Source organism: Epinephelus moara, chromosome 5 (assembly GCF_006386435.1).
Source record: "Epinephelus moara isolate mb chromosome 5, YSFRI_EMoa_1.0, whole genome shotgun sequence".
In the NCBI taxonomy this organism is placed as follows: domain Eukaryota; kingdom Metazoa; phylum Chordata; class Actinopteri; order Perciformes; family Serranidae; genus Epinephelus; species Epinephelus moara.
The window spans coordinates 10,890,553-10,917,758 of NC_065510.1; the positions used below are offsets into that span (position 1 = coordinate 10,890,553).

The 27,206-nt window shown below is 40.8% G+C and overlaps 1 protein-coding gene across 1 annotated transcript in view; it reads right to left on the reverse strand.

Moving 5' to 3' along the window:
• The window catches only part of LOC126389942 (myosin-11-like), a 44,715-nt gene that overhangs the window by 12,468 nt on the left and 5,041 nt on the right, over positions 1 to 27,206 (reverse strand). Inside the window, 15 exon segments of the mRNA XM_050043961.1 lie at positions 843 to 1,036; positions 1,178 to 1,292; positions 1,428 to 1,601; positions 1,718 to 1,891; positions 2,009 to 2,161; positions 3,576 to 3,694; positions 3,849 to 3,944; positions 4,049 to 4,192; positions 4,301 to 4,399; positions 6,060 to 6,123; positions 6,239 to 6,331; positions 10,030 to 10,056; positions 10,184 to 10,283; positions 18,656 to 18,683; positions 26,333 to 26,489. Coding sequence (XP_049899918.1) covers positions 843 to 1,036; positions 1,178 to 1,292; positions 1,428 to 1,601; positions 1,718 to 1,891; positions 2,009 to 2,161; positions 3,576 to 3,694; positions 3,849 to 3,944; positions 4,049 to 4,192; positions 4,301 to 4,399; positions 6,060 to 6,123; positions 6,239 to 6,331; positions 10,030 to 10,056; positions 10,184 to 10,283; positions 18,656 to 18,683; positions 26,333 to 26,489 — 1,737 coding nt within the window.

Genomic DNA, 27,206 nt, shown 5'->3' on the forward strand with positions numbered 1-27,206 from the left:
TATTATTATTATTATTATTATTATTATTTATCAAATAATACTGAATGTTTACTGCTTTATACGGACATTTGTCTTTATGTTATAAATGTTTTATACAAGAAACACAAATATCAAATTAATTATGCCATAAGGAAGCAGTTTCCTTAAGAACATACATCCATTTCACGAACACACCATTTTTAAAGTCACATGCATTGAAATTTAGGGACTTGGTTAAATTTAAAACAGTACAAATAAGCAAAGCAAAAAATAATCTACTTCTGGACGGGAAGGGGGATATAACTTAAGAGGAAAATTAAATCTAAAAACATTGTGTCTGTGTATTTCAGTGTGTGGGGTGGATTATGAAATGGGTTAGATGAAGAGTTAAAGGGAAGCACAACTATAGAGCACTTTAAAAAGATATGCAGACACAGTATATTCAGGAGGTATGCAGACGAAGACGGGCAATGCTGATGGGTTGGTTTATTTATTTATCTGGGCTTGGTTGAGATGGGGTTTGTATATTTAATATCTAAGACTGTTGTTTATTTATCTGTATTAATGGTTGTAAATAAGTTTGGTATAGTTGTTGACACTTCTTCCTGCTCCTTTTCGAGCATGTCTGTTGATGTGTTGTTTGTTTTGCTTTTATTTCTTGTTTTGCTCGAAATAAAGTCATGCATTCATTAATTTATGACAGGGAGCCAGAAAGTCTACAGATCATTAGTCTAACACAGAGGCCAACACTTTTAGACAAGTTATTTTACCACTTAACACACTGACTGTTTCCTCGCTGTGTAAAACAGACTGCATGTTTTGCCTTAAGTTACTTGTGTTAATGACATTGCACTTTTCTTTACCCTCTTCTCGTGGTTGGGGATGATACATCTGACAAAGTTGGGCTGGGTGTTGTGCAGCGTGGTCATAAGTTTGGCCAGAGACTCCTTGTAGAGCTGTCCCACTGTGCGGAACATTCCCTTCTTGGTCTTTGAGGCGCTTGGCATGGAGCTGTCTGTCATCTTAGCTATTGTGTCCAGACCCACCACTCTGTCCGCTGAAACAGACAACGCATCACTGTGTTAGTTTGTAATAACAATGTGTTCACTCAGGTGTGGCAGGTCTAATGAGTTTGGTTCATACTGTAATGCAGCAGTAAGCCATGTTTGGCTAAACACAGCAAAGCCAGTCATCTCACCATCTTTCCAGAGGTCTTGCACAAACTGGCTGGAGGAGTTGTTGAGCAGCGCTGTGACGTTGTCATTTAGAGGGTCCATGTTCTTTGTCAACCAGGCTGTGGCGTTATAATCCACCTGCAAACAAAACAAATGTTAACTGAGCTTCATGTTACCTGAACTCAACATGAGAGTATGAGGAATGTATGTCCTCTACAGGAGACACCTTATCACGCTTTCATCATGTGATCATACACGCCCCCTCATACTCACCTTGCCTGCATAATGAAGAATAGAAAACTCTGTCTTGTCTTTGAGCTGTTTAGGTTTGGCGAATTTCACATGGTTCCCTTGTGTGCTCAAGAGTTTCTCTACAAAGGAGACATCTGTGGCTTTGGGGAACCAGCACTCTTCATCCAGCAGAGCCAGGATGCCTGGAGGGTTGTTCTGCAGAGAATACACAGCGATTACTGAATCTGACCTAAATTTAATCATGACACATCAAAACGTACTTGGCGTATGATGTATGACGTGAGAATTAAATGCTTTTACTGTCCACTCACTGGCCTCTCGATGAGCTCAATGCAGGGCTGCAGGTCGAGACCGAAGTCGATGAAGTTCCACTCGATGCCCTCCCTCTGGTACTCCTCCTGCTCCAGGATGAACATGGTGTGGTTGAAGAGCTGCTGCAGCTTCTCGTTGGTGTAGTTGATACACAGCTGCTCAAAGGAGTTGTCCTGCAACAACCAAAATACCACAGTGAGAAAACATATCATCCAGGAAACTGTGTGTCTCTTGCATTGGCCGTAGGTGTGAATCTGTTTCTGATTCATCAGGGATCAACATGTCCGCACCTCAAAGATCTCAAAGCCAGCGATGTCGAGGATTCCCAGGAAGGAGGCTCCCTGCCGTTTGGTCTTGTCCAGGGCCTTGTTAACTCGGTTCAGGATCCAGCGGAACAGTCGCTCAAACACAGCTTTAGCCAGGGCTTCAACAGCAAAGTCAGCCTAATAAATACACATAAACAGAAAATATTGAGAGTTGGACAGTGTTCATTAAAATTGTTCTTCTGGTTTCAATCAGTGCAATATAGTGCTGTCACTAAACTGGAATTTCTAACTTTGATACAATACCTAAAAATTTAGATATAGCCATCTTTATGTGGAGCGACTTACATAGGAGGTGTCTTTGCTCCATTCATACAACTACAGGGGAAATACAGACTGGAGAACAACAGCTACTTTCGCTATCTACAAGTTAGAGATTATATGCAGAAATACTTAAAAGGTTTTGAGAATGAAACACAATGAAAAATAGATAACTGTCTGAAACTGTCACCAAATGAAAATAAGTTGATTTCCCACATTTATAACGCTCTCTTATCAAAAATTACAAGCAGAAGTGGGAAGGGGAATTCGGTGATTTATGGGAAAAGAGCCTTGTGAACATACGTACTTTTTCAAATAATGCAAAACACTGTCTCATCTAATTTAATTATACACAGTGACATGTGATAAATGCTATCTTCTGTGGCAACACTTCTACATAGCTTTGCTTTAGGTCCAAAGGTCCGATCTTTTTGGATTGATACCTGCAGCGTTATGTCTGAGATCAAGCCAGAGCCTCTGCTCCTTATTGTTGGAATATCTGAGACTGTCAGAAAGCTAAACGCGACACAGCAGCGTTTTCTCTCTTATTACCTCGTATCGGCAAAGTGAACACAACTATCCCTACCTCAAAGATGTGGCTAGAGGATTTAATCAACATACTCTATTTGGAAAGGATAAGATGTGCCTTGAAAGACAGGCTCCAACAATTCAATAAAACCTGTAAACCCCTCTTATCTAGCACAACAGTTCAAACCATAGCACACACTGTACAACAAGTGAGATGACTGAAGAGTGATGGGTCTCTGTGGGTGGAGGGAGGTGCGAGGAGTGGTGTGATTATGGGGATAATGGTCAGCTTGTTCTCTTTTTTTATTATTTTATGTTGATGTAATTGCACTTTATTTTTTTACTACCTTAATCAGTTTCAGTTTCAGCCTATTACAACATTCAGTCTATTTTTAATCTCAGGATATCATGCACAACTGTAATGTTCAGAAAAATGAGCCTTAAATGCAGATATGGACTATATGTGGAATCCATCTGCTCAATAAAAGATATTTAAAAAAATGTATATTCACACAGGGAGAAATTGAATTTGAGGGCATGAAATTTAAAATATTAATTAAAAGATAAATTTGACATGGCTGTAGCATGACACTGACAAATTTTCTTTTCTTGGTTAGCAGTTGTGCACATTAAGATCAAGAGAGAGCAAGAAAGCACAGTTGGTACCAGTGTGTCAACACTGCAGAAAATGTGTATCGAAACCTTTTTAAAATATTCTGAAACAATCATGCACTCCCTGCAGTACCTGCTCTTTGGTCTGCGCCTTCTGCACCACCTCTCTGCCCACTTTGATTCGAGGGGTGAGGATGGCACGGGTGAAGTCTGTCACATTGATGCCCTGCAGGTGGCACACCTTCTGCGCCGCTAGAGAGAGAACAAACATGTAGCTGCACTTCACACCAGAATGCTTTTTAGAATTTTTGAACACATGCTGCTGTAGATAAAGTTGAAGTGAAATTCAGGTGGTTAAAATCACACGGTTAAAAGTTTCTAATATTAAGAAGCTGTGGTGTCTAACCGGTGTTGTCTGGCATAGTGGCCTGCTCCTGGTTCCTCTCTTTCTTGAACTCGATGTTTCCCAGCTGCATGACTGTGGAGCACACCTTCATGATATCTGAAACACAGGGACACGACAGTTAGCATCAAAGAGATACGGCAGTGACACCTCCAAGCTGCCTGTCCTTCTCTCGCCACGCAGATCAGACTTATGGCTGATACCGGTTCTCTCCTCCTCGGTGATGCCCATGATCTGCATGGCCTCCATGGTCTCTTCATACATCTCATCGTCCTGCTGGCCGGGGATCTGAACATGACCGGCACTCAGGAAGCGATAATTACTGAAGGGCTCCAGAAGAAGCTCCTCTGAAAATATAGCAAACACAAAGTGAAACAGTTTGTGAATGACTGATTAAGTTTCTGTGATAGTGATGATGTACAACAGTTAAGGACAAGCAGCATGTTTAAACTCACCACGCAGTTTGTCCTTGGCACCAGCGATCATGTAGTAGAAGATGTGAAAAGCTCTTTCTGTCTTTGCCTGTCTGATACAGCGAGACTTCTCCAGCAGGTCTGAGAGTTTCAGGTGTTAAAGAATATGTTCGCACACTGAGGAGGATTCATCAAACAAACCTATTATCAGCCCCCATATGAAGACCTGTGTTTAATGACTTTTTATATCTAACCTGCGTCCCTTTCTGTGACTTCTGGATTATGGTGATCTGTTGTACATGAATGCATCTGCACATTGTTAGCACATGCTAGATACTGCACATCATAGTGCACTGAGATTTGTTACAAATTGTAAAGCCCTCACTCATCAATGAACGCTTTATTCCAGGGCTGCTTGGCCATCTTTGACCTTTTGTAAGCTCAGCCACTGGTATTTGTTCATTTATAAAGCCATACTGGGTAAACAGCCTCCATACATTTGCATTTTGGCTGAACAGAGATCTGATTGTAGCTACTGTCTGAGATCTCAAGATTTGGTTCGTTGTCTGTTCCTGGTGCACGGACTGAAACAATGTGAATTGGTCTCTCTGCCTGATTTTAAAGCTCTCATAAGTACAAGGATGAATGAGTCAGTTGGGTCTTGTTATTGTGCAGATGTTCTCATATTTCTACATGTAACTATGTATCTTTTATGTTTTTTATTATGTGGTTGTTTGGCTGTAACTTTTTGTGTGCTGCTGTCTTGGCCAGGTCTCCCTTGTAAAAGAAATTGTTGATCTCAGTGGGACTTACCTGGTCAAATATGGGTTAGATAAAATAAAAAAATAAAATAAAAAAGAAAGCTATGAAAAGAATAATAATTTCCAGGTGTCCAGTGAAATTGGCAGCTCAATGTTTTGAGTGTGGTTCATAATACAACTTTGAATTACATACGTAAAAACACATTTTATAAGGGCCTTAGTAAAGTAAAGTAATGTAAAAGTCAAGCAACAATACAATAAGTACAGCTTGAAGAAAAAAATCACATCTTGGATTGGAAGTGATACTGAATTGATGTGTACTTTTTTAAAGGAATGCTAAATGACCATTGGTATATCAATTTCTCACCCCATGTTACACTGAATTTGTAAAGAACACTTTCTTGCATGTCTCCACGTTGAACGAAAAATCCAAGAATTGAGAAAATTCTTAATGAATTTAACTAAAAGTAACCTGTATTTAACAAGCAACATAGCAAAACTATATCAAAACTTGAATTAGAATAGAAACTCCCACATATTTCCTTCAGTAATGATTTATCATTTATCCAGACATATGCTCAGTACGTAAGGATTTAAAAAGCATCAGTCTCATGCATATAGAGGTAGCATGCCTGCTCCTCCATGCTACACACTGACAAAATGTTTTGTACAATATCATTTCAGCGAAAATGCATGCGTTTGGGACGTACTGAGCATACGACTGGATAAATGAGACTTGATTTGTACTGCACCAGTTGTGTGAGATTTTAGAACCAGATGTTATGATATAGTTTTGCTGTTGTAAATCGCAGACCCTGATTACTTTAGTTTATCAAGAATTTACTCCATTTTTAGATTGTCCATTCACTGTGAGGGCATGCGAGAAAAACAGTTTTCTTTACTAATTCAAGATAACAAGTGGTGAGTAACTGATATAAGAATGGTTGTTTTGTGGGTGATGATTTCTTTCACAAATGTGCCCATGTTGCTATGACAAAAGCTGTTTTCCCAGAGCCAGAAAACCCACACAGACAGGATACAAGTCTCAATGTTGGCTCCAACGATGTAGCCGGTCACATCAAAGTTGATCCGGATGAATTTACCCTGTGAGAGAGATATAAGGGAAATTACATGTTATAGAATGAAATGATATGATAAACAAAACAAGACCTAAAGAATCACATCAGAAACAAAACTACATGTACTGTTGAAAACTCACAAATCGGGAGGAGTTGTCATTTTTGATGGTCTTGGCATTTCCAAAGGCCTCCAGGATGGGATTGGCCTGCAGGAGCTGCTTCTCTAGCTCCCCCTAGTGACAACAGCAGTATACAGACACATCACTGTTACACACTGACTTGCTGCAGGTGGTGGGGTTGCAGTACAGTAGGTGGTGATTGGTGGGGATGAAGTGGTTCAGGGTGGGTATGGGTTAGGGAAGTATTATCACTGATCTGTCAACAACAAGTTAAAGGACTTAATCGGCTGAAAATAATCAAACTGACTCCTTATTGATCAAAAAATGTCCTGAAAATAAATCTATAAATGGCTGACACTAAAATTCCTCACTTGTCTTCTCTGACGTTCTTCATTACGTAACACAGACACATGACTACAGACCTCTTCATCAGTTCTGAGAGAGTATTAAATAAGGAGAAGCTGCTGCTGCTGCTGATGATGTGGAAACAGAGGGAGGTTATTTTGGGTCAGACAAGGCATCTGAGTAATGTTAATGTTACAAAACCTTTGATGAATCCTGCCAAAATCTTTGCATTCAAAGTGTCGGCACATTAAAATGATTCACAAACAGCCCTCTGGAGATGCGATTTGCTTCCAGCGTGACTGCAGAGCCTGCGGACTGGTGGGTGGAGCCGGGGGATGGTCAGTAACTGAGGCAGACACCCCGTCACTCTGCATCAAGCTAATCCACCTGATCAAAGGGGTCTGTGTCGGCCTAGCGTCAGGGTCAGGTGCTGTAGATCTCTACCTTAAATACTCTCTCGCCTAAAAACACTCCCCTCAGCTACACTGTAAATGAGCTAAAGCCATGAAGAGGAGAAGGGTTCGACTTGTGTTAACACTGTGGTTTAAATAAATGATGAGATGATGAAGATTATGATGATGATTAAGGGGAGACACTACAGGTGACTACAGAAAAACTTTTATTTAACAGATATCACCATGACACTTCCTCAGCTGATTACTTACATTAAGACAATTTTCTTTGTATCACATTTTGTGCTTATATATGCAAATGAGGCATTATCTAATTAAATATGTGCTAATTTGCATACATTTCCAGAACTGAAATCTGAACACTGGATAAAACCAAGTTCAAAATTCTTGTTTCATTTTGTTGACATATTAAGAATCCAGCCCGCTCTCATTCCCAGGGTGTCAAATACTGATGCTTTGTCATGCCCCTAGCCGAAGGCACCCTTCAGCAATGCACCAGGCTTTCAACTAACTCCAGTGTAAACCCACCTAATGCAATATAAGATGAGAGTAACAGATGTAGTTTCAAGAGCAAGAAAGTCTGCATAGGGCAGGAGGGACGGGAGGTGAATGGGTCAAACGTGAAAGGACTTTAATCCAGGAGACCGCAGTTCATGTCCCCTGTGAAACCAAAAGCCTCTGTTGTTTTTAATGTAATGTTACATAATTTATGTATGATGATGTATGTGCACATATTTACTTCAAGTAACGTTATTCTTACGTATCCAAAGCACTTAATTTAACCCAAAATGTTTTTTTCCGAACCTAACCAACTGGTTTTGTTGCCTAAACTATGAGACACTGATGGCTGTGACAAAGGGTCAGAATTTAACAACCTGAGGATGAGAACAGGTTGCAGTTTCAAAGGTTTTTACAGAGGGAATTATGGATATCCCTTTTTCTCACTCCATAAATCTGAAAATACTGTCAACAGCCATAAAAAAAAATCAATTTTTGCCATGTTTTTAGGGATAAAATGTTATATAAATCAGACTATGAATGATATATAAAGAAACCTCTCAGAAAAAACCTTTAGAATATAGATCAGAATAAAACTGGTGTATCTAAGTGCTGCTGAAGAGGAGATTTATGGTTTAGAGTATAAAAACAAGCTTATTTGGAGAAAATGGCCTTTAAAGAAATGTATTGTAAAATGCCATAAATATTTAGAATAAAAAGACATCACAGGTTAATGGGGTAAAATTTAACTCATAGATATCACACACAATTTCCTCAGCTGGTTAATTACATCAAGATCATATTTTTTTGCAGCAAAAGTCTTCAAAAATGTTATGTTTAAATATTAAAATGAGGCATGATCTAATTCATGCTAATAAAGAAAAATAGCCCAGAATCTTAGTATTGACCTGCACATAAAAAACTATTTTTTCACCTATGGTGTCTCCCCGTCATGACGGATATTTTCAAATTTGCCAGCTTCACAGAGCTTGATTTTATTTCTTATTCAGGTTAGTACATTTAAAAAACAAAAACGTAATTTTACAGAAACAATTAGAGTCGCCAAAAGAAAATCATTTTTAAATGTCTGAGGAAAATCAGGACAGATACAGACCAGCTGAAGAGGTGCAGTTCAGTGTTGGCAGAGCAGAGAGGAAGGTCTTGTTCATTTAAATCACTGGTGGAAAGAAAGGAAAAGAAGAGGAGAAATAGAGCACAGCAAAATGGCAAGAAAGCGACTGCTAATAGGAAGAGTTGTACTGAAGACACTGTTGAAATCAAACGCTCAAGCAGAAAGCTAATGAGCAGGAGGCTGAGTCAACATAGAGAGAGAGTGAGAGCAGAAAAAAGAGACAGACTCAGCGCTGTTTCTGTTCAGGTGAGGTCTGTGGAGGCCTCGGAGTTCTACTGAGGACAGTTTACTGCAGAGGTGGGACCAAGTTGTTATTTTGCAAGTCATAAGTAAGTCTCAAGTCTTTGCATTCTAAACACTAAAATTTGAGTCCTAAACAAGTCATAATGGGCTTTTCAGCAAAAGCGATGACAATACTTAACCCTCTGCAACCTGGAGCAACATCACTTTTCTTGTGCTGCTTTCAGACGCCTTTCACAAGTATTTAAACCTTTGAACGTGGAGCAAAGTGTTGCGATTTCTTTAAAAAATGGGAAAAAAAGGCAATAAGCAACTTGATTTGAGACTTTATAGAAAATTATTTAAATATATTATTATTGGGTGGAGACACTGAGGGTGCATGGAGTCAGCAGGGAAGGGAAGCATCACTTTGACCCACAGATTTATCCTTCGCCAAAGCCATGAATACCACAAACCTAGTCAGGAGCCGGGGATGCCATTACTCATCGTGACTGAAGCGCTGTTCAAGATTTTTTTTCTTTTTAAATCAGGGCTTAGAGAGGGCGACTGAGCTCATTGTAGACCAGTCAGGGTGTTGATACAGTCTCACGATGTGGGTGTCTCTCGGGGCTCCACATGGTGTCAAGAACAAGGTTAGATAAATGCTACAGGACAAGACAGCCAACCTTGTACCTCAGGGAGAATGGCAGGTGGGAGGACGAGGAGGGGAGGGAAGGGAGGGGGAAGAGGGGGGAGTCGGTGTTTGGTAGATAAGAACAGGACACGGGCATGCTCACACTGTGCTCGTTGATCTGTGAGACCCTGTCACTGCCAGGGAGGCTCTAATCTCATCTCTGCTGGCAGTGAAAGGGTGTTCGTAAGAGGAGGGATGACACAACATTATAAACCAGTTCAGGAGTACGAAACACTACACGTCCTTCACTGAACATTCGGTGACTGCGAGTCAGTACTACGATGATGGTCATGCAGCCTAAATCAACTCTTGTTGGGTAAGACACAGAAATGTTAGATTAAAAACCCTCTAACTCAAGAACAGCAAGATTCGGGATCTTGACCCTTGGTGTCAGAAAAATGATTACAATTTTTTGGGAGGGTAACTCAGTGACAATTTCTTCATGCACTTTTCTAACACACACAAACACTACACACACAAAAACACACTCCAGGCATTCCCCTTTACTCACGTAGGCAAACTGTGATCCTGATTGTTGCTATTTGGAGGAAATGGCGATATACAAGATTAAACTGGGCAGTTTCCTGCATATGTTGATGAGTGAGGGAACTGGCTGACAGATCCTGACTGTTAATACAGCATGATCTCTTCACACAGATACTTACAACACTGCTGTCCTTCTTGCCTTTATGCGAGGAGGCCACAACAGCCAGATACTGGATGACCTTCTTGGTGTTCTCCGTCTTCCCAGCACCGGACTCTCCACTAGAGAGGGGAAAAGAGAGAAGGGGATTAAAAGATGCAGAGGGGAGATACTGAGAGAGAAGAAGAAGATAAGCGGCTCTGACAGCTACTCTGTTCACAGTTCAATAACCCAGTTTAATTGAATGGAAATCATGTGCAGCAGAGATAACTGCACCAAAGTTTGACTCAAAGCATAATGTTATTGTTGAGTCTGCCCAGATTGTTTCACCAACCGTCACGTTCATAATCCAAACTTATTAAAAAGGATATTATTCTTATTTTAAATTAAGCCTCTCTACTTATTTTAAAGCTTTAAAGGAAATGTTTGAAACAAGGGGGCAAACTGCAAGTCTGGCTGTTTTTTTAAGAAGATTTTTAGTGGCATTTCTTAGATAGAAAACATGGGGAGGGACCTTAACCATTAGACAAGAGACAGGCAGGTTTCCAGTTTTTATGCTAAGCTAACAGGCTGCTCTTCTAATCTAAAAGCACATCCACACTAAAAGCTTTTCATTTTAAAACTAAGTTTAAAATGACAAAAAAACTCTGCGCCCTTTCAAAATCCATCCCCATCCATCTGAAAACACACATCACAACTATTCATGTACACTGGGCATGTGCGTGCTGATGTAAACAGCCTGCAGATTGTCTGCTCTGTGGTGGGTTGCATTGGTACAGAAAATATGACAAAGATGAGAAAGTGAGTGAGACCAGTGAGTTATTTGGTTGTACCGATGATGAGGTGGAACTGTTACTGAAAGTACAATGAACGTAATGCTGCTTTCACGCTACGAGCGACACAGCAACAGACTACTACTCATTTTCAATGGAAGCTGGTGACATGAAGCTACAAACTGACGCCCGACACTTGTCGGTGCTGATGGGTGTGACGCACTACAAACTAAAGTTGAGCTGGCCTCAACTTTTTTCAGCGCTCCAATGACGCAGTGAGGCGTCAACCAGATATTTTATGTCCAAATACAAACTTTAGATGACGTTCATATGAGATGCTCTTTGGCATGTGGCAGACACACACAACCCCGTGGTGACGCAACTACGTTAACCAGTGCTGGCACCTTGGCAATAATGTCGCTGGGCACACTGTTGCTTTAAGTGTAGTGTAAATGCAGCATAAGTTGTTAAAAGTGGTGGGAAACAGATTGGGAGTCATTACAAAGCAAATTTGGTGACATATTAGAGCTGTCCCTGGAGCATTATCCATCACCAGAAAGCCATGGCAGTAGGAAAGCAGTACCCGCACAAGAAGGATGAAAGCACAAAAGGTATGTAGACCACATGTTGTGACTGATAGGACCCAATTGTGATGCAAACATGTCTGCATCTTCGTTTAAAAAGCTTCTTCCTGTCCAGACTAAAATGCAGCCCTGGAGTTTTTTACACTAAAACAGGGTCAGCTGCATTTTCAAAAAGTCTTCATTTTTCCCAAACACCAAAGTAGTGTTGACACTAGCTGTATATGTGGCAATAACTCTGCTTTTTTAAAACAAACTGTATCAGTGTGGATGTAGCCTAAATCTCTGCAAGAATGCAAATAAGTGTATCTCATAAGATGTTGATTTATTCCTTGAAATAAATGGCTGCATGTGAGCAGCACAGAACGGCCTGATGCTTCATGGCCACAAAAAAGTGTGTATATACATAGCTGGAAGAAACCACTTATGACACCTACAAAATTATTAGGAGTCACATGATATATGCCTCAAACTAGTCATAAACCTAAAAGTAAAGAGCGCACAGCCTTTAAAAATACATTTTATAAGTCAAACCTTTTCAAACAGAAGCAAGAGCACATTCTTTCCAGAAAATGATCCAGCATACTTAGAGAGACAATGTTGAATGATACCAGAGCCACCAGCCAGCAGACGCATCCTCAGACATGGGTCCATAAAAGGCATGGGATGCTCCCTGTGTTAGGGCTTGGCAGCCCTGAGTGGAATCTAATTACTCTGTCCTGTTCAGGTTTGGTGAGGACATACGACACCCAGGCTCCTACTGTCAGCAGCTCTTAGCGCAGAGTAAATTCTGATGGGAGTTTTTTTCTCCAGATGCTCCATCAAACTGTCTCCTCCTGCACATCCTGCTTACCATCAGTACAGGCTTCAGTGATAATCATAAGATTATTTGACAGGATTGAGTGGATTAGATCATATTTCATTCATGATTTTGTGAAACTGTAGCCTTTTTGCTTGAAAAAATACTGAATATATTTCTATACTTACAGCTTCTCTGCTAAAGAAATTATGAATAAAACTTGTAATGAGATCTGAGGAGGCAATACTTTATCTTTAAGGTTTAGACAAGGTTGAGAACAACAGTTAAGGACAACACGAACTCTATAAAGGAAATCCCAGCAGTCTAGAGAGCTCATTTAAAGGGTAAGTTGGGTAGTTTTTTAACCTGGACCCTTTCTCTCAATGATTTTGTGTCTAAGTGACGACTGGGAACAACAATTTTTGAAACTGACTGCTGCAGCCAGCAGCAGCTGCAATGTAACTACTTGGGGCATGCTTGCACCATCAGTTTCCGCCCACTAAAAGTGCTTGTTTTTGCCACCAACAGGCTCATATTATTATTTTTAGTGTCCGACAACATTACGGAAAGCATCTCTACAAAAATAAACATTTTTATTAAAGAGTAAGATCCTTTTTGTTTAACCAGGAACAGCTTCAAAATCACCATCTCCAAACCCACCAGACTCCATTTAAAAAAACAGAAATTTTACCACCTTAAAACACACTTCATTTAATGTCCAAAGAAACAAAATAAAACTCTGAAAAATATCTTGATTCGTCTTTCCACTGTTCCAACAATCACTAACTCTTGTTTGGTTGAAATAAAGCCTTAATTCACCCAGTTAGATGTGAAAACATACTGGCTCTATACACACTAAAATTACTATTTATTACAATTGAGTCTGGTAGGTGTGGCAATGGCAATTTTGGGGCTGTTTCTTGCCGCACAAAAATGATCTTACTGTCTCACTGAAAGGTCTATCACTGTAAGGATCCTGTCCATAATGTTGTCTGACACTCATCATAACAATCTGAGCCTGTCAGTGGCAAAAACACTTTTGGTGGACATAAATTAATGGTCAGAGGTTACATTGCAGGCAGTTTCATCGCTGGCTGATGGAGCGGTCTCACTCAGTCCTGCACCAGTTTCAAAAACTGTTGTTCCCATTAGACACCACAACATGGGAAAATAGGGTCCAAGCTAAAAAAAAATACCAAACTTACCCTTTAAGGGGATTCCTCTATTAATACATATGATGCATTCATGTCCTCAGCAGGGTCAGAAAAGGCTGTAAATCTGCACTCTATAGGAACATCCTGCTACTTTATGGCCACTATGTCCATTCTATCAGTCCAGTCATTCACACACACGCAATGAATATCAGACCAAGGAAACTGGTGACCCTGCTCAGATGAAATGTCAACATCTCCAGAATGGATTTAGCAGGCTCCCAGCTATTTCCCATGACAGATTGCTACTGTGTGGAGGAATCTGAGGAATATAATCACTACTAGAATTACCAGGATGCACACTGTAGAAACCTCTGTAAAAGCTAATGTAATCTGAAAAACTCTTGAATTGTCTCCGTCTATACAGCAGCATGTCATCATTAAAAGCAAACAGGAAATCCCGTAAATTATAATTTCACACGTCTTCCATGACAGCATTATACCTAACATACCTATAGAAATACAAATACAAATACCTATAAACTTCACCACTAGACTTCATCCTATAAAGATGAGAGGCATATATGATGGATTGCTGTTAAAACAATACTGTCAAAGACCATGCCGTGCAATTAAACCCATGTGTAAACACACACGTAGGAGGAGAATGTCATACATGACATTCCATGTATCAGACCAGAAACATTTCTCCCATATATGGCTCCAGAGACCTGCTGAGGCCGAGACCAGCTGTAGCTCAAAGTGAAATCTTAAAGGGACTGTTTCCACACAGGAGGCAGAGTTTGTAATCAGCTCTACTTTATCATATCTCCTCCAGTTTATCACTTTAAATGTGTTTTAATAAAGCTCTGTGTAAGTTTTCACCTGTTAAGATCAAACAGTTAATCTTCATGCTCACCAGAACATTGAGCAATTACCCTGCCGCACACAGACAGGGGTAAATACTGCCAAACTTTCCAGAGCTTCCGTCCGATAAAGACAGCCTGATAGTTGAGGAAATGGTCTGATGAGATCAAAGAATTTACAGCATCCTTGAGGAAGAAGAGTCTTTCCTTTCATTTTCTTTACTGGGACCACTGGGTGCTGAGCAGCAGAGGTGCTACTGTATGTTAAAGGGACAGTTCACCCCTAAATTAAATACACTGCTCAAAAAAATAAAGGGAACACTAAAATAACACATCCCAGATCTGAATGAATGAAAAATTCTTATTAAATACTGTGTTCTTTACATAGTTGAATGTGCTGACAACAAAATCACACAAAAATTATCAATGGAAATCAAATTTATTAACCCATGGAGGTCTGGATTTGGAGTCACACTCAAAATTAAAGTGGAAAAACACACTACAGGCTGATCCAACTTTGATGTAATGTCCTTAAAACAAGTCAAAATGAGGCTCAGTAGTGTGTGTGGCCTCCACGTGCCTGTATGACCTCCCTACAACGCCTGGGCATGCTCCTGATGAGGTGGCGGATGGTCTCCTGAGGGATCTCCTCCCAGACCTGGACTAAAGCATCCGCCAACTCCTGGACAGTCTGTGGTGCAACGTGGCGTTGGTGGATGGAGCGAGACATGATGTCCCAGATGTGCTCAATTGGATTCAGGTCTGGGGAACGGGCGGGCCAGTCCATAGCATCAATGCCTTCGTCTTGCAGGAACTGCTGACACACTCCAGCCACATGAGGTCTAGCATTGTCTTGCATTAGGAGGAACCCAGGGCCAACCGCACCAGCATATGGTCTCACAATGGGTCTGAGGATCTCATCTCGGTACCTAATGGCAGTCAGGCTACCTCTGGCGAGCACATGGAGGGCTGTGCGGCCCCCCAAAGAAATGCCACCCCACACCATTACTGACCCACTGCCAAACCGGTCATGCTGGAGGATGTTGCAGGCAGCAGAACGTTCTCCGCGGCGTCTCCAGACTCTGTCACGTCTGTCACGTGCTCAGTGTGAACCTGCTTTCATCTGTGAAGAGCACAGGGCGCCAGTGGCGAATTTGCCAATCTTGGTGTTCTCTGGCAAATGCCAAACGTCCTGCACGGTGTTGGGCTGTAAGCACAACCCCCACCTGTGGACGTCGGGCCCTCATACCACCCTCATGGAGTCTGTTTCTGACCGTTTGAGCAGACACATGCACATTTGTGGCCTGCTGGAGGTCATTTTGCAGGGCTCTGGCAGTGCTCCTCCTGTTCCTCCTTGCACAAAGGCGGAGGTAGCGGTCCTGCTGCTGGGTTGTTGCCCTCCTACGGCCTCCTCCACGTCTCCTGATGTACTGGCCTGTCTCCTGGTAGCGCCTCCATGCTCTGGACACTACGCTGACAGACACAGCAAACCTTCTTGCCACAGCTCGCATTGATGTGCCATCCTGGATGAGCTGCACTACCTGAGCCACTTGTGTGGGTTGTAGACTCCGTCTCATGCTACCACTAGAGTGAAAGCACCGCCAGCATTCAAAAGTGACCAAAACATCAGCCAGAAAGCATAGGAACTGAGAAGTGGTCTGTGGTCACCACCTGCAGAACCACTCCTTTATTGGGGGTGTCTTGCTAATTGCCTATAATTTCCACCTGTTGTCTATTCCATTTGCACAACAGCATGTGAAATTGATTGTCAATCAGTGTTGCTTCTTAAGTGGACAGTTTGATTTCACAGAAGTGTGATTGACTTGGAGTTACATTGTGTTGTTTAAGTGTTCCCTTTATTTTTTTGAGCAGTGTATATATATTATATATATATATATATATATATATATATATATGTATTTCTACTCTCACTTGCGGTGCTATTTATCAATGTAGATTGTTTTGGTGTGGGTTGCTGAGTTTTGGAGATATCGGCTATAGAGATGTCAGCAATGTCTCTTTACAGAAATCAGACATCTCTACCGCCAATATCTCAACTACACGGCAACTTACATTGAAACAGTCAGCACTGAACACAGGTACTTTTGGGGTGAACTTCCCCTTTAACCTGTAGCAGCTGCTTGATACTAATCAGTCACATTAAATGACTATAGTAGACTAAAAATAACACTACACTGTAGGCCCATTTAGGGTGTACTGTCACTACTTTTTGATTGAGTGCATAAAGGACCTCCTGCTCCAAAGTCATCCATCTGATGACGTCAGCATGCAGTACATTTTAGTGGAAGGCGACAGAGATAAACATAGAGCACATGTCGATGAGATTTACACTATGTAAGAGTGGAAAGTAAAGAGCGACCTTTAAATAGTTCCTGGAAAGAAAATAAATACACGAAATGTGATTTGTGAATGATGACCCAGACATACATATTATATTTAAAGATTATTTTTTTCTGGCTTTTGCCTTAAGGACATATTATTAATCTGACGGGGGGAGAGACAGGATGGCATGCAGCAAGGGCCCGTGGGCTGGAATTGAATCTATTGAATCTCTATTGAACCTACTGCGCCACTTAAGTGGGAAAGGAAAACACTTTTAATTGGTTACTTAACTATTTTTCTATAAATTAAAGTAAAGTTCTGGTCAGTCCAAAGATTAAACTGATAATGCCAGACAAAAGGACATTGCTTGTCCCTAGATGACCAATGGATGTCAAAGTGCTCAATGATCAGTTTGAAGAAAAATAAATAAACAAAATGGAGCCCAAACATTTGGAGAGCTAATCTGGTTCTCCCATCAGCACGCAGGCCATGCCTCCTGACCTGAGAGGAGAGAGGAGAGTGAGGCTACATCCCTGTGGGAGCGCTGCGTACTCATCCAGTTTGGCTCCATTTAAATACAGCACAATCCACTGCAACATGATTTCACAATCTAAAGCACCCTGCATCCAGCCAGCAAAATCTTCAAACATTATCACAGTTATATTATAAATAATTTCCTTGCAGGTTGAGGCTGGGTGCTGCTGGCAGACCAGAGATGTATCTCCTTTGTTTAACTCTGTGTTTACACAAGCATTATGTAACCGTTCCTTCACACAGACACACAGATACACACGCAGCCTTTCTTCTAGCTATGATGTGATGTCTGGGACAAAAGGTTAAAGAGGGTCTTTAATGCTCATTTTCAGGTTCATATTTGTATTATGGGCTTCTACTGGAATATGTTTACATGTTATAATGGACAAAAAAACTCTTATTTTTCTCATACTGTCTGTGCTGGAAGACCTGTATACACCATCTGCCTGTCTCTTTAAGGCCTCCTCCCAAAAAAGCCCAGTCTGCTCTTATTGGTCAACGTTTACAGGTCTTCGGTATCTCAAAGTTTTTGCATCATTATAGAGTGCTGCAGGAATGAGTCCTATAACCTGGAAATGAGTTAGCACGTTAGCTCTCCCGGTTCCCTCGTCTCAAACTCAATGGTTTTTTTGAATGGGTTTTCGGTTAGATACCTGAAATAAGGTCTGTGATTAGAGCTTTAGTAACATTTTTACGCTTTGTTCTACGACATAAAATATGCCATTAAGTATCCCACTTGTAAATTATAAAGCCTTTAGGTGTCTTAAAAAAGGTGGTTGCTAACAAGTGGCTACTTCTGGCACAACAGTGGTTTTATTTTTCCAGTAATCCAAAATCCAATTGAAAAATCCCACAGGCTTTTTAACGAGGGAACCAGGGTGACGCTAACTCCTGGGTTGGCCTACCAGAAAACATCCTCCCTGGAGCACTCTATGGCAGCCAAGGAATGACTGTAATGGAGAATAGTGACCCTTTCTGCCTTGAAAAATTCCAAATAAAATCTTAACTGGCGGACATGCTCCAGCGGGAATATGATCTGAAATTGGGGGGGGGGGATTAATAACGACATCTGCAACTAAGATGACATGTTTCCCTGATGTTAGCATGTGACTACATGTAGCAGTGTATGTAATGTAAACACTTGCAGTAGCGTGCCTGGAGCAGAGGACCATATAAAGACATGCGGCCACACTATGATGTCATACTGAAGCCAGAGTAGACAAAAATGTTAGGAACAGAAAGTATTCAGAACTGTGGGAAACTGTAGGATTTTTCTCACAGGGGTTACTTCTACATAGGTCTATCTCATGATATGAAACTTTGGCCAAGTTTAATTTGAACATCCTTCTTTGAAACACTATATGAGACATAAAATAAAGACAAGCATTATTATCCCTTTAAGGAAAGACAACAAAAGTGAGTTTGGAGGTGAGAAAATTTTACTTACGTGCAGAGAATGGACTGGTCCTCGCGATCTGCAGAAACAAAGAAAGTTTACAGTGTTAGTCAAATTGTGGGACTCATTCACAAACATAACAGTGAGTATCCAGATCACTTATAAAGGCATCAAAATGACGTGGTAAACCAAAGGAATCTGCAAAAACCAACATACAAATATGTTGTTTTTATTATGAATTAAAAGCACGTGGACTTCTTCCCCTACGTTTGGCTCGAGGATATGTGTACAGTCATGCACAATAGCTCAGGACACTATTGTACATACCACATGTGAAACCACAAGCCATTCTCAAGGAATGGCGATCAATCGACTGTTAAACTTACGACACCGGCTGGGACTCAGTTCAAGACTTCGAGAAGGCTGTGTGATTTGCGAAGGCTCCCCTGTGTCTAAAGAAACATGTAACTCCCACAAAGACTTAGATTTTCAACCATGAAAATCAACTCTGAATGTGCTGAGCAATGAGTCATTGTACTGTCTCCAAAAATGCTCCTGGGAGAATCCAGAGAGTCCATGTAAGGCTATTTTGTAACTGTAACCTTTAATACAAGCCACTCCTGGGGGAGTACAGGGAGTACTGATGACAGAAAAGATAAGTTTGCTGTCAGTTTTCCACATGAAACCTCTTAGTAAATGACACCTGAATGCTTTACTGCAAAAATGACCAGCTGTGGGGAAAAAAAGACACAACACGGAGCATTCGCCAACAATTCTTCATCTTCATACAGTGAAGAACATCATTCATGTGCAGCGTCATCATTTCCATCCTGTGATTTATGACCTTGTGTTACAGTGTGCAGCCTGCCCTGAACTGTAAAATAGCACGGATGCCGTTTCTCCGTTTGGCCTCGACTTTGGCTGCTGTTCCATTCCTTACGTACACACACAAAATGCAGCCTGTTCCCTCTCTGCACTTCCTAATTAAGGCAGAAGGAGAGAGGGAGAGGGAGAGGTGGCCAGAGTCGTGAGCTTTTGTAAGACATCCAAAAACAACACTCAGTTGTGCACCAGAGACTCAGAGAGACGGGACTCTGCAAAAATATTGAGAATATTTTCGTGACACTGATTTGTTCATGTTAGGTAAAACCTCAAAATCTGATTACATGTGAGCGTCAATGACTTTGCACCTGTGTGGAGCACAGAGGAGAAACACATCAATCATCTGCTGCAGGGAGCCTTCAAGGGGACAGCAAACTCCCTGAGGGAATTTCACATTTTTATCTCCTGGACATCAAAGACTGAGGCATAATTTCGGGGGAATGGGATCTCAGCCAAGACTGCAGGAAGAATGTCTCAAAGCTTCAGCGAGTTATCTGGATTTGCTTTAGTTATGCACAACTTCCACTCTAACATGTGAACTGCTCATTCTATAGTGCTCGGTGTAGACATCCTGCATCATTAGTCCCTACTTCATGGGAATTCCCACTGATGCGTCAACAATAACAACTCCCTGCCAGCCACAGTGTTATACAATAAAGGCTAAAAGGGGTTAGAGCTGTGTAGATTTAGTCTTAACCTTTTGATAGTCGAGGACTCTTGTGTATAAAGGCTTATTGAAAGCATTTATACTAAGACCATCCTAAAGCTTGGCAGCTCTTCCTAACTGGATGCGATGTGAACAAGCAACAGAGAGAATATCAGGTTTAGTGTCTCCCAATGAAAATGACCTAACCTGCTTCATGTTCCAGTGAAAAGGCTGAGTGACGTGTTGCTTGTTTGAAAAACATCTCGCCCTGGCTCCATCTCAGCAAAGCTTCTCGCATCTCCAACCTATTTTCAGAGTAATGGCTAGCTGTTGCTTAGGCTAGCTCAGAGCTCGATATGCTCCCTGAATGTTGTTGTCGCTCATAGGCGTTTCTAGCCCCTAGATTGAATCCCAGCACCCCTAAAATTTGAGAGATTTCTTTTTTTTTTTAACTGTATGTCCCTTTTTAACAAGTTAGAAAAGTGTCAAAACCATACAGTACTTGGTTGAAACATAATATTTTAACAACAAAAATACAGCAACCCTCCCCCTTGCCTCAAAAATGGTTTGATCCACCCCATCCCTCCCACCTTTCCCCGACTCGGGCTCTGAGCGCTCTATCTGCACAGAGCAATGCGCTGCCTTCCAGAGTGGGTGATATGCAGTAGTGGTGTAAGTACCTGGCTTAAACCAGGATATGTGGCACATTTCTTAACTTCTACCACTCAATACCAACACATTATTATCATTACCAGTCCTCATTTTTGCTGCATTTAATCATAGGTCACTGTTTATGTTGTTAGGTAGGAGTTAGCTGATGTTTTTTCTAGCTACAGGTGGTCAGTACCACTGTCCTCTGTTTGAATTGGAATGAGAGAAGCTGGCTGTTGTGTCATGTGCATGTGTTAATATTAAAGCCAAGGTGCTACTGACTAGCTAACTGACTGGATGCCCTATTGTGTGTGTGTGTGTGTGTGTGTGTGTGTGTACAGAAAGACAGACAGCCTCATCATGGATATAAGATTGTTTTTTTTAAAAAAAGAGCCAGGTTCAGGTAAGAGTGTAAGATCAAATGGTCTATCTATCTAGCAGGTTCAGGTAAGAGTGTAAGATCAAATGGTCTATCTATCTAGAATAATGTTGTAAGTTGGATCAATGTATCAGTTTATCTCTTATTAGATATAAAACGCATTGTTTGGTTATTTGCCTTTTGGTTGACAGTACAAAGAGAGAGAGAGGACTTTATTTATTAGTATTCTTATTAGTATTTTTGGTACTCACTATAGGGGGCTGGTTTACTCCAGAAACATACATACTGTTTATGTGTATGCTGAGGAGCTGCTGTATCAAAATGAGTGATCCTCCCCCAGAAATTAGGGTTACGATATGTTTCTTTTATGATTCCAATCCATTCCTCTTTTGCTGTGGCTCAGCATTTAAATAACCTTTATCAGATTTGATGGTTTAGTCACAGACTTTCCCAAAAAGTGTTGTGCTTTTCTTTCACAAATGTAGGAATGAAATTGAGTTAAAATGTACAAAACAGTGAAATTTATCTTGCCTGGCCGGGCAGCTCTCTGGGTGCTCAGCACCCCTAAACCTCTGATCCTAGAATCGCCCCTGTTGTCACTCGTAGTATATCTGGATGCTTTTTTTATTTTATGTTTTCATCAACGGTCAGCACCTCTCCAAACCTGGTGTGCGCGCCTCCTCTCTTCACATGTGGCATCATCTCAGCAGAAAACGCCAGGATGTCCCAACAAAAAACAACCTTTTTTCATGGCACCATCCCGGCTGGAAATGGTGTGACAGGTCTCCAAAAACACTCATGTTTGGTGGTTAAAAAGCTGCTGAAAACATAGCAAAGACTCACTAAAAAACAACTGCTTTACATGTCAATATCCTGGCCGAAACGCAGCAATGCCTTGGTAAAAAACAAGTGCTTTTCGAAGTGTTTCGACTAGACCGTCTTCATCAGGGTATTGATACCCTGATGAAGACGGTCTAGTCGAAACGTTGTTACTTGAATAAAAGAAAACATTTTTGCATCGAGTCTTAGAGTGTGCGCCTGACATCTTTTTTCAAGAGATGATGCCACATAACACAACTACTTAAAGCCAACACATGATCTTTTCTTAAGCATAACCAAGCAGATTCTGTGCCTAAACCTAGCCACACATTAACCAAAGTGTTGTTGAAACATAAGGAAATCTGAACTTTAACATTACACTACATAATAATGTAAAAATGCAATGTATCCGGGGTTTGCAGAAAAGCCAACATTTATTGTGACTGAGTTGAGGGACCACATCTAGGTCCTCCTGACTGTGACTATGTCTGGATTAAATAAAAGAGGTGACTTCTTTTTAAGTCAGATATCCCAGGCTTTGAAACAACTCGTCTAAAGAGGTTACTATGTTATAATCTCTGACATATTTTAAATCACATCTTAAGTCATGTTGAAAGATTCACTTTCATGAGACTGTTTTTATTAAGGGTGCAGTATGTAATTCTGGAGAAAGATGGTTGTTTGTAAAGTCTGAAGCCCAGGTTGTTGAAGACCGACGCTTGTGGTTGGTGGTTCAGTCCAACTACCAGCCCAAGGTCATTGGTTTTTGACGACCTGGACATGGGACTCAGTAATCAACTATCTCTCTCCAGAATTACATACTGAACCTTTAAATGTTTATTACCTCCCTTTCATAGCTTGCCATTATCTTGTCTTTTGTATTTATGAACTGACAGTGCTATCATTGCTTTTGCTGCTCACTCTGTCTTTGTTGTAGAAAAAAAAAGCAGCTTAAAGATATGTTTTAGATGTTTAAACTGAATGGGTGGTCCACAGTCTGAAACATTAACTGTCATTTCATATATCACAAGCTTGAGCAAACGTCTGATTTGTTTAGTCTGAAATAAATGCAGCAAATCAAAACACACTCTTTTTTTGGTAACAAACATGTGATTCTCCCATCATCTCAAAATGGTCTTGGAGTTGCAGCTGCATGGGTTCTTCTGCAGGGATGAGCTGAGGAGGCGTTATCCAAACACCCACACAAACACCAATCAATCCTGCCCCTTCTTGTTTACTTGTCACACTATATTTACACACCACAGCAGTACTGGTATTTCCTGTGTATTGACCTGCTTGAATTTAAAATCCTTCAATATATACATATTAATGACAGTTACATTGTCAAAGTAAGAAACAGCAGTAAGCAAATTTTGGCTTTTATGCCGAAGATGCTGTGATTTAGTTCTCTTCATCTACACCAAACCAGACTATTTGTCAGCTTCAACTTCCTTTTGATACTGTACAGTGTATCTTGTGAGATTTAAAATGTGTTTTGGATGCTGACAAAAAAACTCATGATGCTTTTCACATGGGCTCTGAGTCTATATCTCATTACAAATATCCTGAAATTATAACCGATGATTGTCTGTCTTTTAAACCTCACATTCAACAACCGGTGAACAAATCTGAAGTTAAAATTGTGGGGGTTTTTTTCAGAGACTTCTCAGAGCTTTTTCTTCGAGGCAAAAAGGAGCCTTATTGCTGGCACCTTAATGTCTGTGCTGGACTATGGGCATGTTTCATACATGCATGTATTTTCACAGTGCCTACACACGCTGGATACTGTCTATCATGGACCACTGAGATTTATTACAAATCTCAAATCCCTTACTCGCCGTTGTTCTCTTTCTGCTCAGGTAGGATGGTCTGCCTTGTCCACCTGCAGCCCTAACTATTGGTACATTCTTATTTGTAAAGCTATGTGTTCTACCTTCTCCTTTAGGGATCTATATCCTACAAAAAAGTATGGGAAGTTACTGTCTTTACTCCCAAGACTTATTCTTGCTAAATGTTCCTACAGTCCACACTGATCTGAGGAAAAGGGTGAAAATGTATGCTGCTTCGCTGGCTTGGAATAAGTTGCACACTTATTTCTTAAGGGGCTGGTCTCGTTGGACGCATTTAAAGTGTTTCTAAATTACTTGGAAGTGGTCACATCTGTCTGTGATGTTTTTTGGTATATCATAATTTCTATGAGCTGTTCTTTTCATTTAATTCTAAATTGTTTGTGTTTGTTTTTTGTCTGAAGTGTGTTATTTGTGCTGCTGCTTGTCTTGGTCATGGCACTCTTGAAGAGGATATTTTTAATCTCAATGAGTCTTTCCTCCTGGTTAAATAAAGGTAAGATGAAATAAAATAAAAGATAAAGCACTGATCCACATTATCAAAGACTCAAAAAGGATTAGGATATTCACCAGGATAATACCAAAATAATTTAGCAAACTGAACAGGATCGTAACAGTCTGTCTGTCCACATATTGGATATTGTTGCAGCTGTATTTCTTTCACTTCCTCTTTTCACATGATCAATCATTTCTGGGAGCTTTCAGACTCAGATATAATTTCAGCACTAGTTAAAGTATCAATTCCCTTTAAATATAGAGACAATGAGTTTAACAGACCACATAAGAAATGAAACTTGACGCTCAAAAGTTAGCTTTCATACTGTATCTGAATGCACTTGCTTAGCTTGTGAGTGCTTGTACATTCATATGAGGATAAAACGCCAAAGCTATATCATGAGCTATATTGATGTAGAATATTGAAGAAGGGAGCTTGAGCTTGGGTCAACTCCTCCATATCATCCTGACTGAGTGACTTAAATGACTGAGCAGTTACATCAGGCAGAGAGATTGAATCGTATGGTTTCGGAAGATTTCGGATAATCCCACTTTCTTTGGAGCTCTCTAAAAAATGACTTCCTAACTTTGCGCTAAGTCCTGTCCAAACATCCTGTTTCATTGGAAACTCATCAAACCAAAGCAGAGAGTAAGTACAATCTCAAACCCATTTAATGGGAACTTTAAACTCTCCTCTCTTGCACCAGAAAAAAAATCTGTGGTATTCATTCTGACCAAAAGAGAAAAAAAACCCACAGAAGATGTGAATGAGGAAGGGCAGGCTGCTGAAACAGGAAATGTTTTACTGCCTCCACCCATCTCTCAATCCAGATGTCAACCCCTCTGAGAGAACATCCTCATGTCAACACGGAATCCAGTGGGCACGACCCCCTGGAAGCACAAGAAACCGATTCTATGGGAAACCAGCTGCTCTAAAATCGCACCACTGCAAGCTTATGCAAAAGCCATTTACTGTAAGCACGACTCTGCCAAGGCCACTATCGTCACCTCTACAAGACACTGACTCTCAAATAGGCCATAAAATACCCTCTTAGATTTTATTTTATTTTATTTTTTTCATTACTAGCTTACTTTGTAATGCACTGACAGCAGGCAGGTGGAGCTTTGGAGCTGATTTTTGGACTGTACATAATAATAAACACAGTTCTGCATCTGAAAGTCCTGACAGCATCGGCCTGTTTGTGGTTTTCATTAACCGCTTTGTCGACATGACGGCGCTAAATGCTGCCAGCTGTCGTCACTTGGACAGAAGCAAGACTTTTGACAGCTGATACCACAACTCACCCACAACAGGCTCTTTTAAGCTTCCAGCACACACTTCAGTTTGACAGAAATCACTTGGAAACATACAAGGCCAGCAGCTTGACACTGCACGCACTAACACTTTGCTTGGTTATGTGTGAGGGCTGTCAATGAGTTACACCAAGGCCCAGTCCTAATACACCCCTTACTCCTACCATTTAACCTTTAACCCTTTGTTTTGCATGTTCACATCTAGGGCTAGGGTGTTTATTTGATGACTTGTTTGGGCAATTGATAGTGTGACAATTAAGTTAGGAATGAATCACGAGCATTCTAAAAAACGCAAAAGGTTGCCTCTAGCCTATGCAAGAGAAATCACCTCTGCAGAAGATACTCACAATGTCTGGCAACACCCACTTGTTTATGTACACACCGGCATAGTGGTGACGTATCAGGGTCTTGAAGGATTGTTCCATTTCATAGGGGAAGTTTTCAACCACTACCCTTTGTGACTCTGCTCCAATGGCAAGGTAGCACTCAGAAATGATAGGTAGGTGTTGCCTGGTCATGCCTCAGCATCATTCATTCAAACTCTGTACAGGTTACCAGCCCATCACAGAGCTAATAAACTGAAAACACACAACTGTGGACAATCGTTGTTATGTTTCCAGTTTATGTGATTTGCATGTTAATGCAACGTGGGAGAAACCTTACATTTCAAACACTGGGATAACAAGAAAACTTACCTTGCATCATGTTCCTGTAGGCATTATCAGCAATGGAGTAGATATGAGGGGGGACTTCATGTCGTTTCTTCCCTTTGTACATGTCAATGATCTTCTCTGAGTAAATGGGCAGCATTTTATAGGGGTTCACCACCACGCAGAAGAGGCCGGAGTATGTCTGAGAGAAAAGACCAGGGAGATGAGCATTGCTACATGTTTGTGTTCTTGTATTTCTATAGTTGGAAGGAATTAAACAAGTCAGGGGAAGAAAGCAACAGTAAAGATTAAAATACTGTAAAGAACTGTTCGAAGATCAGGTTCAAATGAGGATAAGGGAATCTATTACATGGGTCCAGACCTTGGAGTTTGTCCACTCCACCAATTTCGTGACATGTGGTTTCTCAGTTAAAATAAAGAATGACCAATGAGTGGCACGGGGGGACTAATGCCGTTGCCAAGGGGGGATGTTCAATCTGAAAACAGTGTGCACCATTTTGCTACAGTTTCCAGGTTTAACAACATGTTTTCTCGAAACAGTGTGCAAAAAGCTTGAGGTAATTTTTGTCTCGTTTGGTGGGTGTGTCAGAGGTGTTACCTTATCAGCAGCAACGTGTATATATTTTGAAATTCTCACAGATCTTTACTTATTGTGCATTTAATTTTTGTTTTTATTTCTCACTTGCTTTGGCAAAGTCATGTAAGTTTCCCAGGCAACTAAAGCCCCTTTGAATTGAACTGAATGAAACCCCACCGTATTAAAAAGCAGAGCACTCGTGAAACAAACAGGGCGTTCAATGCATCACCATTTACGTTTAAATAAATGTTTTACCAAGTTTTATCAGTGCTGACCACAGCCAAGCTGTTGTCAAGCAGTGCACTGGAGTAATAACAACAA